Genomic DNA, 16099 nt, shown 5'->3' on the forward strand with positions numbered 1-16099 from the left:
GCACAATTTGGATGTTGTTCGCGCTCTAAAATTCTATTTAGACGCTACAAAGGATTTTAGACAAACATCTTCCTTGTTTGTTGTTTATTCCGGTAAAAGGAGAGGTCAAAAAGCAACTTCTACCTCTCTCTCTTTTTGGATTAAAAGCATCATCAGATTGGCTTACGAGACTGCCGGACGGCAGCCTCCCGAAAGAATCACAGCTCATTCCACTAGGGCTGTGGCTTCCACATGGGCCTTCAAGAACGAGGCTTCTGTTGATCAGATATGTAGGGCAGCGACTTGGTCTTCACTGCACACTTTTACCAAATTTTACAAGTTTGATACTTTTGCTTCTTCTGAGGCTATTTTTGGGAGAAAGGTTTTGCAAGCCGTGGTGCCTTCCATCTAGGTGACCTGATTTGCTCCCTCCCATCATCCGTGTCCTAAAGCTTTGGTATTGGTTCCCACAAGTAAGGATGACGCCGTGGACCGGACACACCTATGTTGGAGAAAACAGAATTTATGTTTACCTGATAAATTACTTTCTCCAACGGTGTGTCCGGTCCACGGCCCGCCCTGGTTTTTTTAATCAGGTCTGATAATTTATTTTCTTTAACTACAGTCACCACGGTATCATATGGTTTCTCCTATGCAAATATTCCTCCTTAACGTCGGTCGAATGACTGGGGTAGGCGGAGCCTAGGAGGGATCATGTGACCAGCTTTGCTGGGCTCTTTGCCATTTCCTGTTGGGGAAGAGAATATCCCACAAGTAAGGATGACGCCGTGGACCGGACACACCGTTGGAGAAAGTAATTTATCAGGTAAACATAAATTCTGTTTTTGTTTACTTTGGGTTTTGAGGAGTCTAAACCTACTGATGATAAAGCTAGTAATCGTCTAAATTCTGTATTTAAGACTACTGTTATTACTCATGAAGTATTTCCTATTCTTGACGCTATCTCTAATGTGATTGCTAAATAATGGTCTAATCCTGGTACCTCTTTTAACCCTTCTAGGTTTAAGAAATTGTATCCTTTACCTGTAGCCAATTTAGAACTTTGGGAAACAGTTCCTAAAGTTGATGGTGCACTTTCCACTCTTGCCAAACGTACTACTATTCCTATGGAAGACAGTACTTCTTTTAAGGATCCTTTAGATAGGAAGCTTGAAACTTATCTAAGAAGGGCATATTTACATACTGACTATATTCTTAGACCTGTTATATCTACTGTATGGCTGCTGATGCTGCTGCTTCTACTTTTTGGTTGGACAGTTTACCACAGCAGTTATCTTCAGATTCTGAATTATCTCAGAAAATGCAGCGTGTCTGCAGAAAGAAAATACATTTCTTTCATGTAATTAGCAAGAGTCCATGAGATAGTGACGTATGGGATATACATTCCTACCAGGAGGGGCAAAGTTTCCCAAACCTCAAAATGCCTATAAATACACCCCTCACCACACCCACAATTCAGTTTTACAAACTTTGCCTCCCGTGGAGGTGGTGAAGTAAGTTTGTGCTAGATTCTACGTTGATATGTGCTTCGCAGCAGGCTGGAGCCTGGTTTTCCTCTCAGTATTGCCTATTTGAATTCAATGGTCTCCTTCTACGGGATCTATTTCATAGGTTCTCTGTTATCGGTCGTAGAGATTCATCTCTTACCTCCCTTTTCAGATCGACGATATACTCTTATATACCATTACCTCTACTGATTCTCGTTTCAGTACTGGTTTGGCTATCTACTATATGTAGATGAGTGTCCTGGGGTAAGTAAGTCTTATTTTTGTGACACTTTATGGTTGGGCACTTTATATATAAAGTTCTAAATATATGTCTTTAAACTTATATTTGCCATGATTCAGGATGATCAATATTCCTTATTTCAGACAGTCAGTTTCATTATTTGGGATAATGCATATGAATAATCAATTTTTTCTTACCTTAAAAATTGTTTCAATTGACTTTTTTTCCCTGTGGGCTGTTAGGCTCGCGGGGGCTGAAAATGCTTCAATTTATTGCGTCATTCTTGGCGCAGACTTTTTTGGCGCAAATTTTTTTTTTATCATTTCCGGCGTCATACTTGACGCCGGAAGTTGTTCGTGATAGCGTCATTTTTTTGACGTTTTGCGCCAAAAATTTCGGCGTCACCGGATGTGGCGTCATTCTTGGCGCCAAAAAATTTAAGGCGCCAATAATGTGGGCGTCTTTTTTGGCACTAAAAAATGTGGGCATCATTCTTGTCTCCACCTTTTTTTCACATTATTTCAGTTTCATTTTTTATTGCTTCTGGTTGCTAGAGGCTTGTTCATTGGCATTTTTTTTCCCATTCCTGAAACTGTCATTTAAGGAATTTGATAATTTTGCTTTATATGTTGTTTTTTCTTTTATATATTGCAAGATGTCTCAAATTGACCCTGGATCAGAATCTACTTCTGGAAAGACGCTGCCTGATGCTGGTTCTACTTGTGGTAACTGTTCCTCCGGCTGTAGTTTGTGATGTATGTCATGATAAACTTGCTAATGCAGATAGTATTTCCATTAGTAATATACCATTACCTGTTGCTGTTCCCTCAACATCTAATACTCAGGATGTTCCTGTTAATATAAAATAATTTGTTTCTAAATCTATTAGGAAGGCTATGTCTGTTATTCCCCCTTCCAGTAAACGTAAAAGGTCTTTTAAAACTTTTCATTTTTCAAATTAATTTTTAAATGACAGTCATCATTCTGATTTGTCTGTTTCTGATGAGGATTTTTCTGGTTCAGAGGATTCTGTCTCATATTGACACTGATAAATCTTCATATTTATTTAAAATGGAGTTTATTCGCTCTTTACTTAAAGAAGTTTTAATCGCATTAGAGATGGAGGAATCTAGTCCTCTTGATACTAAATCTACTAAGCGTTTAAATTCGGTTTTTAAACCTCCTATAGTTATTCCAGAAGTTTTTCCTGTCCCTGATGCTATTTCTGAAGTAATTTCTAGGGAATGGAATAAATTGGGTACTTCATTTACTCCTTCTCAAAGGTTTAATAAATTGTATCCTGTGCCATCTGACAGATTAGAGTTTTGGGACAAAATCCCTAAAGTTGATGGGGCTATCTCTACTCTTGCTAAACGTACTACTATTCCTACGGCAGATAGTACTTCCTTTAAGGATCCTTTAGATAGGAAGATTGAATCATTTCTAAGGAAAGCTTATTGATGTTCAGGTAATCTTCTTAGGCCTGCTATTTCTTTGGCTGATGTTGCTGCCGCTTCCACTTTTTTTGGTTGGAGGCTTTAGCACAACAAGTATCAGACCATAATACTCATAGCATTGTTAAACTTCTTCAACATGCTAATAACTTTATTTGTGATGCCATCTTTGATATCATTAGAGTTGATGTCAGGTATATGTCTTTAGCTATTTTGGCTAGAAGAGCTTTATGGCTTAAAACTTGGAATGCAGATATGTCTTCTAAGTCAACTTTGCTTTCTCTTTCTTTCCAAGGTAATAAATTATTTGGTTCCCAGTTGGATTAGTTGGATTCTATTATTTCAACTGTTACTGGGGGGAAAGGAACTTTTTTGCCTCAGGACAAAAAATCTAAAGGTAAATATAGGGCTGCTAATCGTTTTCGTTCCTTTCGTCAGAATAAGGAACAGAAGCCTGACCCTTCCCCTAAAGGAACGGTTTCTGTTTGGAAACCTTCTCCAATCTGGAATAAATCCAAGCCTTTTAGAAAGTCAAAACCAGCTCCCAAGTCCACATGAAGGTGCGGCCCTCATTCCAGCAAAGCTGGTAGGGGGCAGGTTACGATTTTTCAAAGACATTTGGATCAATTCGATTCACAGTCTTTGGATTCAGAACATTGTTTCACAAGGGTACAGAATAGGTTTCAAGGTAAGGCCGCCTGCGAAGAGATTTTTTTTCTCTCTCGCATTCCAATAAACCCAGTGAAGGCTCAGGCATTTCTGAAATGTTTTTCAGATTTAGAGTTGGCTGGAGTAATTGTGCCAGTTCCAGTTTTGGAACAGGGTCTGGGGTTTTACTCAAATCTATTCATTTGTACCAAAGAAGGAGAATTCCTTCAGACCAGTTCTGGATCTAAAGATATTGAATCGTTATGTAAGGATACCAACATTCAAAATGGTGACTATAAGGACTATTCTGCCTTTTGTTCAGCAAGGGCATTATATGTCCACAATAGATTTACAGGATGCATATCTTCATATTCTGATTCATCCAGATCACTTTCAGTTTCTGAGATTCTTTTCTAGACAAGCATTACCAGTTTGTGGCCCTTCCGTTTTGGCCTAGCAACAGCTCCAAGGATCTTTTCAAAGGTTCTCGGTGCCCTTCTCTCTGCAATCAGAGAACAGGGTATTGCGGTATTTCCTTATTTGGATGATATCTTGGTACTTGCTCAGTCTTCACATTCTGCAGAATCTCATACGAATCAACTTGTGTCGTTTCTTCAAAGACATGGTTGGAGGATCAATTTATCAAAGAGTTTGTTGATTCCTCAGACTCAGGTAACCTTTTTGGGTTTTCAAATAGATTCAGTGTCCATGACTTTGTCTCTAACAGAAAAGAGACGTCTGAAATTGGTTTCAGCCTGTCGAAACCTTCAGTCTCAATCATTCCCTTCGGTAGCTTTATGCATGGAAATTCTAGGTCTCATGACTGCTGCATCGGACGCGATCCCCTTTGCTCGTTTTCACATGCGACCTCTTCAGCTTTGTATGCTGAACCAATGGTTCAGGGATTATTCAAAGATATCACAATTAATATCCTTAAATCCCAATGTACGACACTCTCTGATGTGGTGGATAGATCACCATCGTTTAGTCCAAGGGGCTTCTTTTGTTCGTCCAACCTGGACTGTGATCTCAACAGATGCGAGTCTGTCAGGTTGGGGAGCTGTATGGGGATCTCTGACAGCGCAGGGGGTTTGGGAATCTCAGGAGGCGAGATTACCATCAACATTTTGGAACTCCGTGCGATTTTCAGAGCTCTTCAGTTCTGGCCTCTTCTGAAGAGAGAATCGTTTATTTGTTTTCAGACAGACAATGTCACAACCGTGGCATATGTCAATCATCAGGGTGGGACTCACAGTCCTCAGGCTATGAAAGAAGTATCTCGGATACTTGTATGGGCGGAATCCAGCTCCTGTCTAATCTCTGCGGTTCACATCCCAGGTGTAGACAATTGGGAAGCGGATTATCTCAGTCGCCAGACGTTACATCCGGGCGAATGGTCCCTTCACCCAGAGGTATTTCTTCAGATTGTTCAAATCTGGGGACTTCCAGAAATCTGATGGCCTCTCATCTAAACAGGAAACTTCCCAGGTATCTGTCCAGATCCAGGGATCCTCAGGCGAAGGCAGTGGACGCGTTGTCGCTTCCTTGGAATTATCATCCTGCCTATATCTTTCCGCCTCTAGTTCTTCTTCCAAAAGTGATTTCCAAAATTCTAATGGAACGTTTGTTTGTACTGCTGGTGGCTCCAGCATGGCCTCACAGGTTTTGGTATGCGGATCTCATTCGGATGGCCAGTTGCCAACCTTGGACTCTTCCGTTAAGACCAGACCTTCTTTCTCAAGGCCCTTTTTTCCATCAGGATCTCAAATCATTAAATTTGAAGGTATGGAAATTGAACGCTTGATTCTTAGTCATAGAGGTTTCTCTGACTCAGTAATTAATACTATGTTACAGGCTCGTAAATCTGTGTCTAGGAGGATTTATTATCGAGTTTGGAAGACTTACATTTCTTGGTGTTCTTCTTATAAATTCTCCTGGCATTCTTTTAGAATTCCTAGAATTTTACAGTTTCTTCAGGATGGTTTGGATAAAGGTTTGTCTGCAAGTTCCTTGAAAGGACAAATCTCTGCTCTTTCTGTTCTTTTTCACAGAAAGATTGCTAATCTTCCTGATATTCATTGTTTTGTACAGGCTTTGGTTCGTATCAAACCTGTCATTAAGTCAATCTCTCCTCCTTGGAGTCTTAATTTGGTTCTGAGGGCTTTACAAGCTCCTCCGTTTGAGCCTATGCATTCTCTGGATATTAAATTACTTTCTTGGAAAGTTCTGTTCCTTTTGGCCATCTCTTCTGCTAGAAGAGTTTCTGAGTTATCTGCTCTTTCTTTTGAATCTCCTTTTCTGATTTTTCATCAGGATAAGGCAGTGTTGCGGACTTAATTTAAATTTTTACCTAAGGTTGTGAATTCTAACAACATTAGTAGAGAAATTGTTGTTCCTTCATTGTGTCCTAATCCTAAGAATTCAAAGGAGAGATCTTTACATTCTTTAGATGTAGTAAGAGCTTTGAAATATTATGTGGAAGCTACTAAAGATTTTAGAAAGACTTCTAGTCTATTTGTTATCTTTTCTGGGTCCAGAAAAGGTCAGAAGGCCTCCGCCATTTCTTTGGCGTCTTGGTTAAAGTCTTTGATTCATCATGCTTATGTAGAGTCGGGTAAATCCCCGCCTCAAAGAATTACGGCTCATTCTACTAGGTCAGTTTCTACTTCCTGGGCGTTTAGGAATGAAGCTTCTGTTGATCAGATTTGCAAAGCAGCAACTTGGTCTTTTTTGCATACTTTTACTAAATTCTACCATTTTGATGTGTTTTCTTCTTCTGAAGCAGTTTTTGGTAGAAAAGTACTTCAGGTAGCTGTTTCAGTTTGATTCTTCTGCTTATAATTTCAGTTTTTTTCATTATTGAGATTAAAACTTTTGTTTTGGGTTGTGGATTATTATTTTTCAGCGGAATTGGCTGTCTTTATTTTATCCCTCCCTCTCTAGTGACTCTTGCGTGGAAGTTCCACATCTTGGGTAGTCATTATCCCATACGTCACTAGCTCATGGACTCTTGCTAATTACATGAAAGAAAACATAAGTTATGTAAGAACTTACCTGATAAATTCATTTCTTTCATATTAGCAAGAGTCCATGAGGCCCACCCTTTTTTGTGGTGGTTATGATTTTTTTGTATAAAGCACAATTATTCCAATTCCTTATTTTATGCTTTCGCTCCTTTCTTATCACCCCACTTCTTGGCTATTCGTTAAACTGAATTGTGGGTGTGGTGAGGGGTGTATTTATAGGCATTTTGAGGTTTGGGAAACTTTGCCCCTCCTGGTAGGAATGTATATCCCATACGTCACTAGCTCATGGACTCTTGCTAATATGAAAGAAATGAATTTATCAGGTAAGTTCTTACCTAAATTATGTTTTTTTTGCCTGCACTTTTAATTTCTGTCTGCAGGTGTCACTGTTCCGTTCTATCTCAATGTAAATATTTGCTACATCATCTTTCTTGAATTTCCTCCCCCTTCCTGAATTCCATTGCGGTACAGGGTAACGGCACATTGCAGAAAAGCTAAGTCAGTGCTTATCAAATTTATTCTAAATCTAGAAGCCAACCAAAATACTTAGGAGACAGATTTTTTTTGTTTTGTTCTTTAATAAAGTGTGTGTGTGTATATAGATATATAGATATATATACAATGGAAAGTTGAGAGTTTAAAAATATGAGCGGTTAGGTCTGAATTAGGAGCCAAAAAGGGAAGCTGTGTCGGCGCCTCTCCCAACACAAACCTGAGCCTGCAGACCAGGCTGCTCGCTCTCAGGTGTAAATAACAAGGAACATTTCCCTAATACACTGTTCCCAGACCAAATGAAATGTCCATTGAAATTGGCACTTCACAAGCACTTTACTCAAGGTAACATGTAACAATTCATTCCTTTTTATTTGTAGTGTTACAGACAAACACTCTGCATACATATGCGTGGTGACTACCAGGAGACTCCACTTACACCTGTGTCTCCTGGTAGTCACCACGCATATGTATGCAGAGTGTTTGTAACACTACAAATAAAGGTATGAATTGTTACATGTTACCTTGAGTAAAGTGCTTGTGTCGTGCCAATTTCAATGGACATTTCATTTGGTCTGGGAACCGTGTATTAGGGAAATTTTCCTTGTTGTGTGCTATCCTCAAAAGCTATATAGAAATGTCCAAATGTAGGAGGGCACTCACAGGAATTATAAAGCAACAAAGTATCTTTATTTCCAAATTATTTGTACATCATTTGTAGAAGTCAACGTTTCGACCCATTTATGGGCCTTCTTCAAGACAGTAAACAATTTTTATAATGCAGCTCACATTATACACTCGGAACTCCCATTAGAGCAGTGATAACCATGATTGCGATTTAATCATGATTTTCTTATAAATGACTATAACACCAAATAATCATTGCAGTGCAATTAAACTGGTGCCTTAGTGTTACTGCCTAATTTAAAAATTAAAATTTAATTTCAAAGTGACGTGCAGAAAATTTTTCACTAAAAAAATCTCATCGCAGAAAGTGAAGAAAATTTCTGCCTCTTGGATCATATTAGGTTACAATCAAGTAATGTATAAAAAGAACAAAAAATCCTAGAACAGTACTCTTTGGACAGGTGAAACTAAGATCAACCTGTTCCAGAATAATAGGCAGAGAAGAGTATGGAGAAGGGAAGCAACAGCACATTATGTGAAGCATACCACCTCATCTGTGATACATGATTGAGGGAGTGTTGTATCATGGGTATGCAGTGTTCTAGACAGAAAATTTTGCCTGCCTATCAACTGGGTGGGGCAGTGTAATACTTTAAAATTTTATAATATTTTCTTTTATTTATAAATGCTACTTATGTGTAGATATTCAAAGCATAAATTAATTTAACATGAATTGATTTAATCATAATTTGCAAAACCACAAAGATTTGAAAAAATGTAATATTGGCTTAATATATTATTTGCCTACATTTTAGCTGGGTGGGTAGTAAAATAAGCATGGTGTGTCCATTAAGCTGTGTCTGGAGAGAACACTATGTATGGCTGCTTGTGGAACTGGGTCACTAGTGTTTGTTGAAATGACTGCTGATAGAAGCAGCAGGATGAATTCTGAAGTGTATAAAGCTTTAGTTTCTGCTCAGATTCCTCCAAATGCTGGAAAATCAATAGGACAGCGCTTCACAGTACAGAGAGGCAGTGATCCTAAACCGCAAAAGACGTTTGTACAATTACTTTTGTGCCACTGAAAATGGCGGGGGGGCTAATAGTTCATAAAATATTTTTGTTAAACCTCTTAGATTAATGCTGAAAGTCTGCACTTCAATCACATCTTGATTGCTTAATTTCAACTTTATTGTGGTGGAATACAGAGCTAAAATTATGAAATTTGTGTACCTGTCCAAATTCTTTATGCACCTAATTGTACGAGAATCTCAGTAATATTAATAAACTGTTAACCCAAGAATGATGAAAGCCCCCCATCATTTTTAATTTTGTGTTGGACCTTATTTTAAACCCTTAATGCCATTTTTTTCTGTACATCAAAGATCAGGTTTTCTTTCATGTAATTGGCAAGAGTCCATGAGCTAGTGACGTATGGTATATACAATCCTACCAAGAGGGGCAAAGTTTTGCAAACCTCAAAATGCCTATAAATGCACCCCTCACCACACCCACAATTCAGTTTTACAAACTTTGCCTCTCTATGGAGGTGGTGAAGTAAGTTTGTGCTTTATTTTCTTCTGTGATACGCGCTTCTCAGCATTTTGAAGCCTGATTCCTTTCAGAGTACAGTGTTTGTCAGAGGGATGTTAAGGAAGTATCACCTATTGATTCTATGGTTTTCCTCACGGGAAATCTTTTCATAGGTTCTCTGTTATCGGTCGTAGAGATTCATCTCCTACCTCCCTTTTCAGATCGACGATATACTCTCATATTCCATTACCTCTACTGATACTTTTTCAGTACTGGTTTGGCTATCAGCTATATGTGGATGGGTGTCTTTTGGTAAGTATGTTTTCATTACTTAAGACACTCTCATCTATGGTTTGGCGCTTTATGTATTAATATAAAGTTTTAAATATATGCATTGTACTTATATTTGCCATGAGTCAGGTTTATGTATATTTCCTTTTGCAGACTATTCGTTTCAAAACTGGTAAACCTATTTAGGAAGTTATTTTTTCTTACCTGGGGTATAGTCTTTTTTTCAAATTGATTGCTTTTTCATTAAATTTCGCAGGCAAAATTAGGCTTGCGAGGTCGCAAAATGCTGATATTTATTGCGTCATTTTTGGCGCGAAGGTACGTTAGGTGACGCAAATTCGTCATTTCCGGCGTCTTAGTTGACGCCAGGTTTCCTTGCACAAGGTTGCGTCTGCCATGACGCGAGTTGCGTCATTTCCGGATGTTAGCGCCAAAAAATTTCATTTTGCGTTGTGCGTCATACTTGGCACCAAATAATTTAATTATTTAAACCCCACTTCCTATATGCCTCTTGCCTTTTTTATGCTCAGAGGGCTATGCTGTTTGCATTTTTTCCCATTCCTGGAACTGCCATATAAGGAAATTGATCATTTTGCTTTATATGTTGTTTTTTTCTCTTACATTTGCAAGATGTCTCAATCTGATCCTTTCTCAGAAACAACTGTTGGAACCCTGCGGCCTGATAAGTTCTACCAAAGCTAAGTGTATCTGTTGTAAGTTAGCAGAGATTATATCTCCAGCTTTAGTATGTAACAGTTGTCATGATAAGCTTTTACATGCAGAGAATGTATCAATCGGTACTAGTACAATGCCTGTTGTTCCTTCAATATCGAATGTACATGATATCCCTGTAAATATAAGATTTTATTGCTGATGCGATTCAGAAGGCTTTGTCTGCTATTTCGCCTTCTAATAAACGTAAAAGGTCTTTTGAAACTTCTCATAAAGTTGGTGAAATTTCAAATGACCGGCAACATACTAATTTATCATCTTCTGATGAGGGTCTATCTGATTTAGAAGATCCTACCTCAGATTTTGACACTGACAAATCTACTTATCTCTTTAAAATGGAGTATATACATTCCTTGTTAAAAGAGGTGTTGATTATTTTGGATATTGAGGAATCTAGTCCTCTTGATACTAAAACTTGTAAATGTTTAAATTCCGTTTATAGACCTCCTGTGGTTACTCCAGAGGTTTCTCCAGTTCCTAATGCTTTTTCTGATATAATTTCAAAGGAATGATATAGGCCTGGTACTTCTTTTATTCCTTCTCCTAGGTTTAAACAGTTGTCCTTTTCCAGCAGCTAGATTGGAGTTTTGGGAAAAAATCCCCAAAGTTTATGGGGCTATTTCTACTCTTGCTAAACGTACAACTATTCCTATGGAAGATAGTACTTATTTTAAAGACCCTTTAGATAGGAAACTTGAATCTTATTTAAGGAAAGCTTATTTATATTCTGGCTATCTTCTCAGGCCTGCCATTTCTATGGCTGATGTTGCAGCTGCATCAACTTTTTGGTTGGAAAGCTTAGTGCAACAGGAAATGGATCCTGATTTGTCTAGCATTTTTTTTTTTTGCTTGCTTCAACATGCTAATCATTTTATCTGTGATGCTATTTTTGATATCAAAATGTATGTTAAATCTATGTCTTTAGCTATTTTAGCTAGAAGAGCTTTATGGCTCAAATATTGGAATGCTGACATGGTATCTAAGTCTAGATTACTATCTCTTTCTTTCCAAGGTAACAATTTATTTGGTTCTAAGTTGAATTCAATTATTTCACCTGTCACTGGCGGGAAGGGAGGTTTTTTGCCTCAAGATAAAAGATCTAAGGACAAATCTAAAGCTTCTAATCTTTTTTGTTCTTTTCGACAGAATAAGGAACAGAAAGCCAATCCTTCCTCCAAAGAATATGGTTCCAATTGGAAACCTTCAAGTTGGAATAATTCCAAGCCTTTTTAAGAAACCAAAGCCAGCCCCAAGTCTGCATGAAGGGCAGATTCTGTCCAAAATCAGTGGATTCAGAGTATTCTCTAAAGGGTATCGAATAGGTTTCAGAGTAAGACCTCCTGTGAGATTTTTTTCTCACACATTCCAGCAAATCCAGCGAAGGCTCAGGCTTTTCTGAAGTGTTTTTCAGATCTAGAGCTTTCAGGGGTATTCATACCCGTTCCGTTTCAGGAACAAGGTCTGGGGTTTTATTCAAATCTATTCATTGACCCAAAGAAAGAAAATTAATTCAGGCCAGTTCTGGATCTGAAAATTTTAAATCGTTTTGTCAGGGTGCCAACTTTCAAAATGTTGACTAAGGACTATTCTGCCTTTTGTTCAGCAAGGTCATTATGTCCACGGTAGACTTACAGGATGCATATCTTCATATTCTGATTCATCCAGACCACTATCAATTTCTGAGATTTTCTTATCTAGACGAGCATTACCAATTTGTCGATCTTCCATTTGGCCTAGTGACAGCTCCAAGAATTTTTTCGAAGGTTCTCGGTGCCCTACTCTCAGTAATCAGAACAGGGTATTGTGGGGTTTCCTTATTTGGACGATATCTTGGTACTAGCTCAGTCTTTACATTCGGCAGAATCTCACACAAATCAACTAGTGTTGTTTCTTCAAGGACATGGTTGGATGATTAATTTACAGAAAAGTTCCTTGATTCCTCAGACAAGGATCACCTTTTTAGGTTTCCAGATAGATTGTGTCCATGACGGTCTCTAACACACAAGAGACAAATGAAATTGGTTTCAGCTTGTTGAAACCTTCAGTCTCAATCATTCCCTTCAGTGGCTATGTGCATGGAAGTTTTAGGTTTCATGACTGCAGCATCGGACGCGATTCCCTTTGCTCGTTTTCATATGAGACCTCTTCAACTTTGTATGCTCAATCAATGGTGCAGGGATTACACACGGATATGACAATTAATATCCTTCAATCCCAATGTTCGACTCTCTCTCTGACTTTGTGGTTAGATCACCATCTTATAGTTCAAGGGGCTTCTTTTGTTTGAGATGCAAGTATTTCAGGTTGGGGAGCTGTCTGGGGATCTCTGACAGCACAAGGGGTTTGGAAATATCAAGAAGCGAGATTACCAATCAATATTTTAGAACTATTTTCAGGGCTCTTTAGGTTTGGCCTTTGTTGAAGAGAGGACCATTAATTTGTTTTCAGACAGACAATATCACAACTGTGGCATATGTCAATCATCAGGGTGGGACTCGCAGTCCCCTAGCTATTAAAGAAGTATCTTGGATACTTTCTTGGGCGGAATCCAGCTCTTGTCTAATTTCTGCGGTACATATCCCAGGTGTAGACAATTGGGAAGCGGATTATCTCAGCCATCAGACTTTACATCCGGGGGAGTGGTCTCTCCATCCAGATGTGTTTTTTCAGATTGTTCAGATGTGGGGTCTTACCAAAATAGATCTGATGGCTTCCCATCTAAACAAGAAACTTACCAGGTACTTGTCCAGGTCCAGGGATCCTCAGGCGGAGTCGGTGGATGCGTTAGCAGTTCCTTGGTTTTACCAACCTGCTTATATCTTTCTGCCTCTAGTTCTTCTTCCAAGATCATCATGGAATAATTGTTTGTGTTTCTGGTAGCACCAGCATGGCCTCACAGGTTCTGGTATGCGGATCTTGTCCGGATGTCCAGTTGCCAACCATGGCCACTTCCTTTAAGACCAGACCTTCTGTCTCAAGGACCGTTTTTCCATCAGGATCTCAAATCGTTAGATTTGAAGGTATGGAAATTGAATGCTTAGTACTTAGTCATAGAGGTTTCTCTGACTCAGTGATTGATACTATGTTACAGGCTCGTAAATCTGTTTCTAGGAAGATTTTATTATCGAGTTTGGAAGACTTATATTTCATGGTGTTCTCATAAATTCTCTTGGCATTCTTTTAGAACTCCTAGATTTTAACAGTTTCTTCAGGATGGTTTGGATAAAGGTTTGTCTGCAAGTTCTTTTAAGGGACAAATCTCTGCTCTTTCTGTGTTATTTCACAGAAAGATTGCTAAGCTTCCTGATATTCAGTGCTTTGTACAGGCTTTGGTCTGTATCAAGCCTGTCATTAAATCAATCTCTCCTCCTTGGAGTTTTCGGATTATCTGCTCTTTCTTGTGAGTCTCCTTTTCTGATTTTCCATCAGGATAAAGTAGTTTTGCGGACTTCATTTAAATTTTTACCTAAATTTGTGAATTCTAGCAACATTAATAGGGAAATTGTTGTTCCCTCTTTGTGTCCTAATCCTAAGAATTCTTTGGAGAGATCCTTACATTCTCTGGATGTTGTAAGTGCTTTGAAATATTATGTTGAAGCTTCTAAAGATTTCAGGAAGACTTATAGATTATTTGTGTCCTTTCCTGGTTCTAGGAAAGGTCAGAAAGCTTCTGCCATTTCCTTAGCATCTTGGTTAAAGCTTTTGATTAATCAGGCTTATTTGTGGTCGGGTCAGGCTCTGCCTCAGAGAATCACAGCTCATTCTACTAGATCAGTCTCCACGTCGTGGGCTTTTAAGAATGAAGCTTCAGTTGATCAGATTTGCAAAGCAGCAACTTGGTCTTCTATGCATACATTTACATTTGCCTCTTCGGTAGTAGTTTTTGGTAGAAAAGTTCTTCAGGCAGCTGTGTTTGATTCCTCTGCTTTATGTTTTAAGTTTTTTCTTTTCAATTATGAGAAAAACTTTATTTTTTTGGATGTGGATTTAATTTTTATATTTCCAGTTTTTTGATGCTTTTTACTCCTTTATCACCCCACTACTTGGCTATTCGTTAAACTGAATTGTGGGTGTGGTGAGGGGTGTATTTATAGGCATTTTGAGGTTTGGGAAACATTGCCCCTCCTGGTAGGATTGTATATCCCATATGTCACTAGCTCATGGACTCTTGCCAATATGAAAGAAATTAATTTATCAGGTAAGTTCTTACATAAATTATGTTTTTGCCTCTAGTGCACTGTATTACACGGTTTATTAAAGCCTCAATAATAGATTCAGGGAGCTGTAGGGGCGGAATGCTATAAGGCCTTTGAGTAACACCTTGGGTCATTTTATCCATCTTTTTCCAGGCTGGACATTTTATATTTGTAATCCTTAAAGCCCATGACGTGATTTATTTAAATTGGTCATAACAATTTAAATATAGTCATAGAATTGTCAGGGATTTTATTCTGCATCAAGCTTGAAAATTTGCTTACTTTTTGTTGTACTTTTTGAATAATTAATTCTTTCCACAACTATTGTGGTGTTTTGATATTAGTGTGCCAACTAACTTCAGATACACAGGAAGAAGCTGCTTGGTGGCCAGAAAAAAATCAGCAAATAATGTTCTTTCATATGTATTATTATTTTTTATTAATAATTATATTGTTTGTTTGTTTGCTAAGGTCTGACCCATTCTAGAAATAATGTCTGATAACGGGGAACTTGAAGATAAGCCACCAGCTCCTCCGGTACGAGTGACCAGTACAGATTTTAGGTCTGGAACAAAAGACCCACTTTCAAGCAACCATAATCTAAAACCTCTTCCCTTGATTCCTGAAGAACGAAAAGCAAGGAACAAAATAATATCCATGTTTTCTGGCACAGAAAAAGGTAAGTTATCATATAAGGTCTGTGAGCCATATAATTTTATTTATATATATATATATATATATATATATATATATATATACGTTGATTGGAGTAGCCATGTTAGTCCAGAGATTTAGATATCAAAATAACAAGAGTATTGCATTGAGCAATGATACTTTTTTTATTGGACTAACTATACATTTATAAGATGACAAGCTTTCGGAAGAGTTCCTTCCTTTATCAAGTCTGAAGCAATAATAATGTGTATTGCTTCAGACTTGATAAAGGAAGGAACTCTTCCGAAAGCTTGTCATCTTATAAATGTATAGTTAGTCCAATAAAAAAAGTATCATTGCTCAATGCAATACTCTTGTTATTTTGATATATATATATATATATATATATATATATATATATATATATATATATATATATATATATATACAGGGAGTGCAGAATTATTAGGCAAATGAGTATTTTGACCACATCATCCTCTTTATGCATGTTGTCTTACTCCAAGCTGTATAGGCTCGAAAGCCCACTACCAATTAAGCATATTAGGTGATGTGCATCTCTGTAATGAGAAGGGGTGTGGTCTAATGACATCAACACCCTATATCAGGTGTGCATAATTATTAGGCAACTTCCTTTCCTTTGGCAAAATGGGTCAAAAGAAGGACTTGACAGGCTCAGAAAAGTAAAAAATAGTGAGAT

General features: G+C 38.0%; 1 protein-coding gene across 5 annotated transcripts in view; it reads left to right on the forward strand.

Moving 5' to 3' along the window:
• PAK2 (p21 (RAC1) activated kinase 2) overlaps nucleotides 1–16099 on the forward strand; it is a 505361-nt gene that overhangs the window by 119953 nt on the left and 369309 nt on the right. For all 5 annotated transcript variants that reach the window (XM_053709811.1, XM_053709810.1, XM_053709809.1 and 2 more), the window contains one exon: nucleotides 15199–15406. In XM_053709811.1, the coding sequence (XP_053565786.1) occupies nucleotides 15220–15406 (187 nt within the window). In that variant the 5' untranslated portion in view covers nucleotides 15199–15219. The remainder of the gene's footprint in view (nucleotides 1–15198; nucleotides 15407–16099) is intronic.

The sequence above is a fragment of the Bombina bombina genome, chromosome 4, assembly GCF_027579735.1.
Source record: "Bombina bombina isolate aBomBom1 chromosome 4, aBomBom1.pri, whole genome shotgun sequence".
Lineage (NCBI taxonomy): Eukaryota > Metazoa > Chordata > Amphibia > Anura > Bombinatoridae > Bombina > Bombina bombina.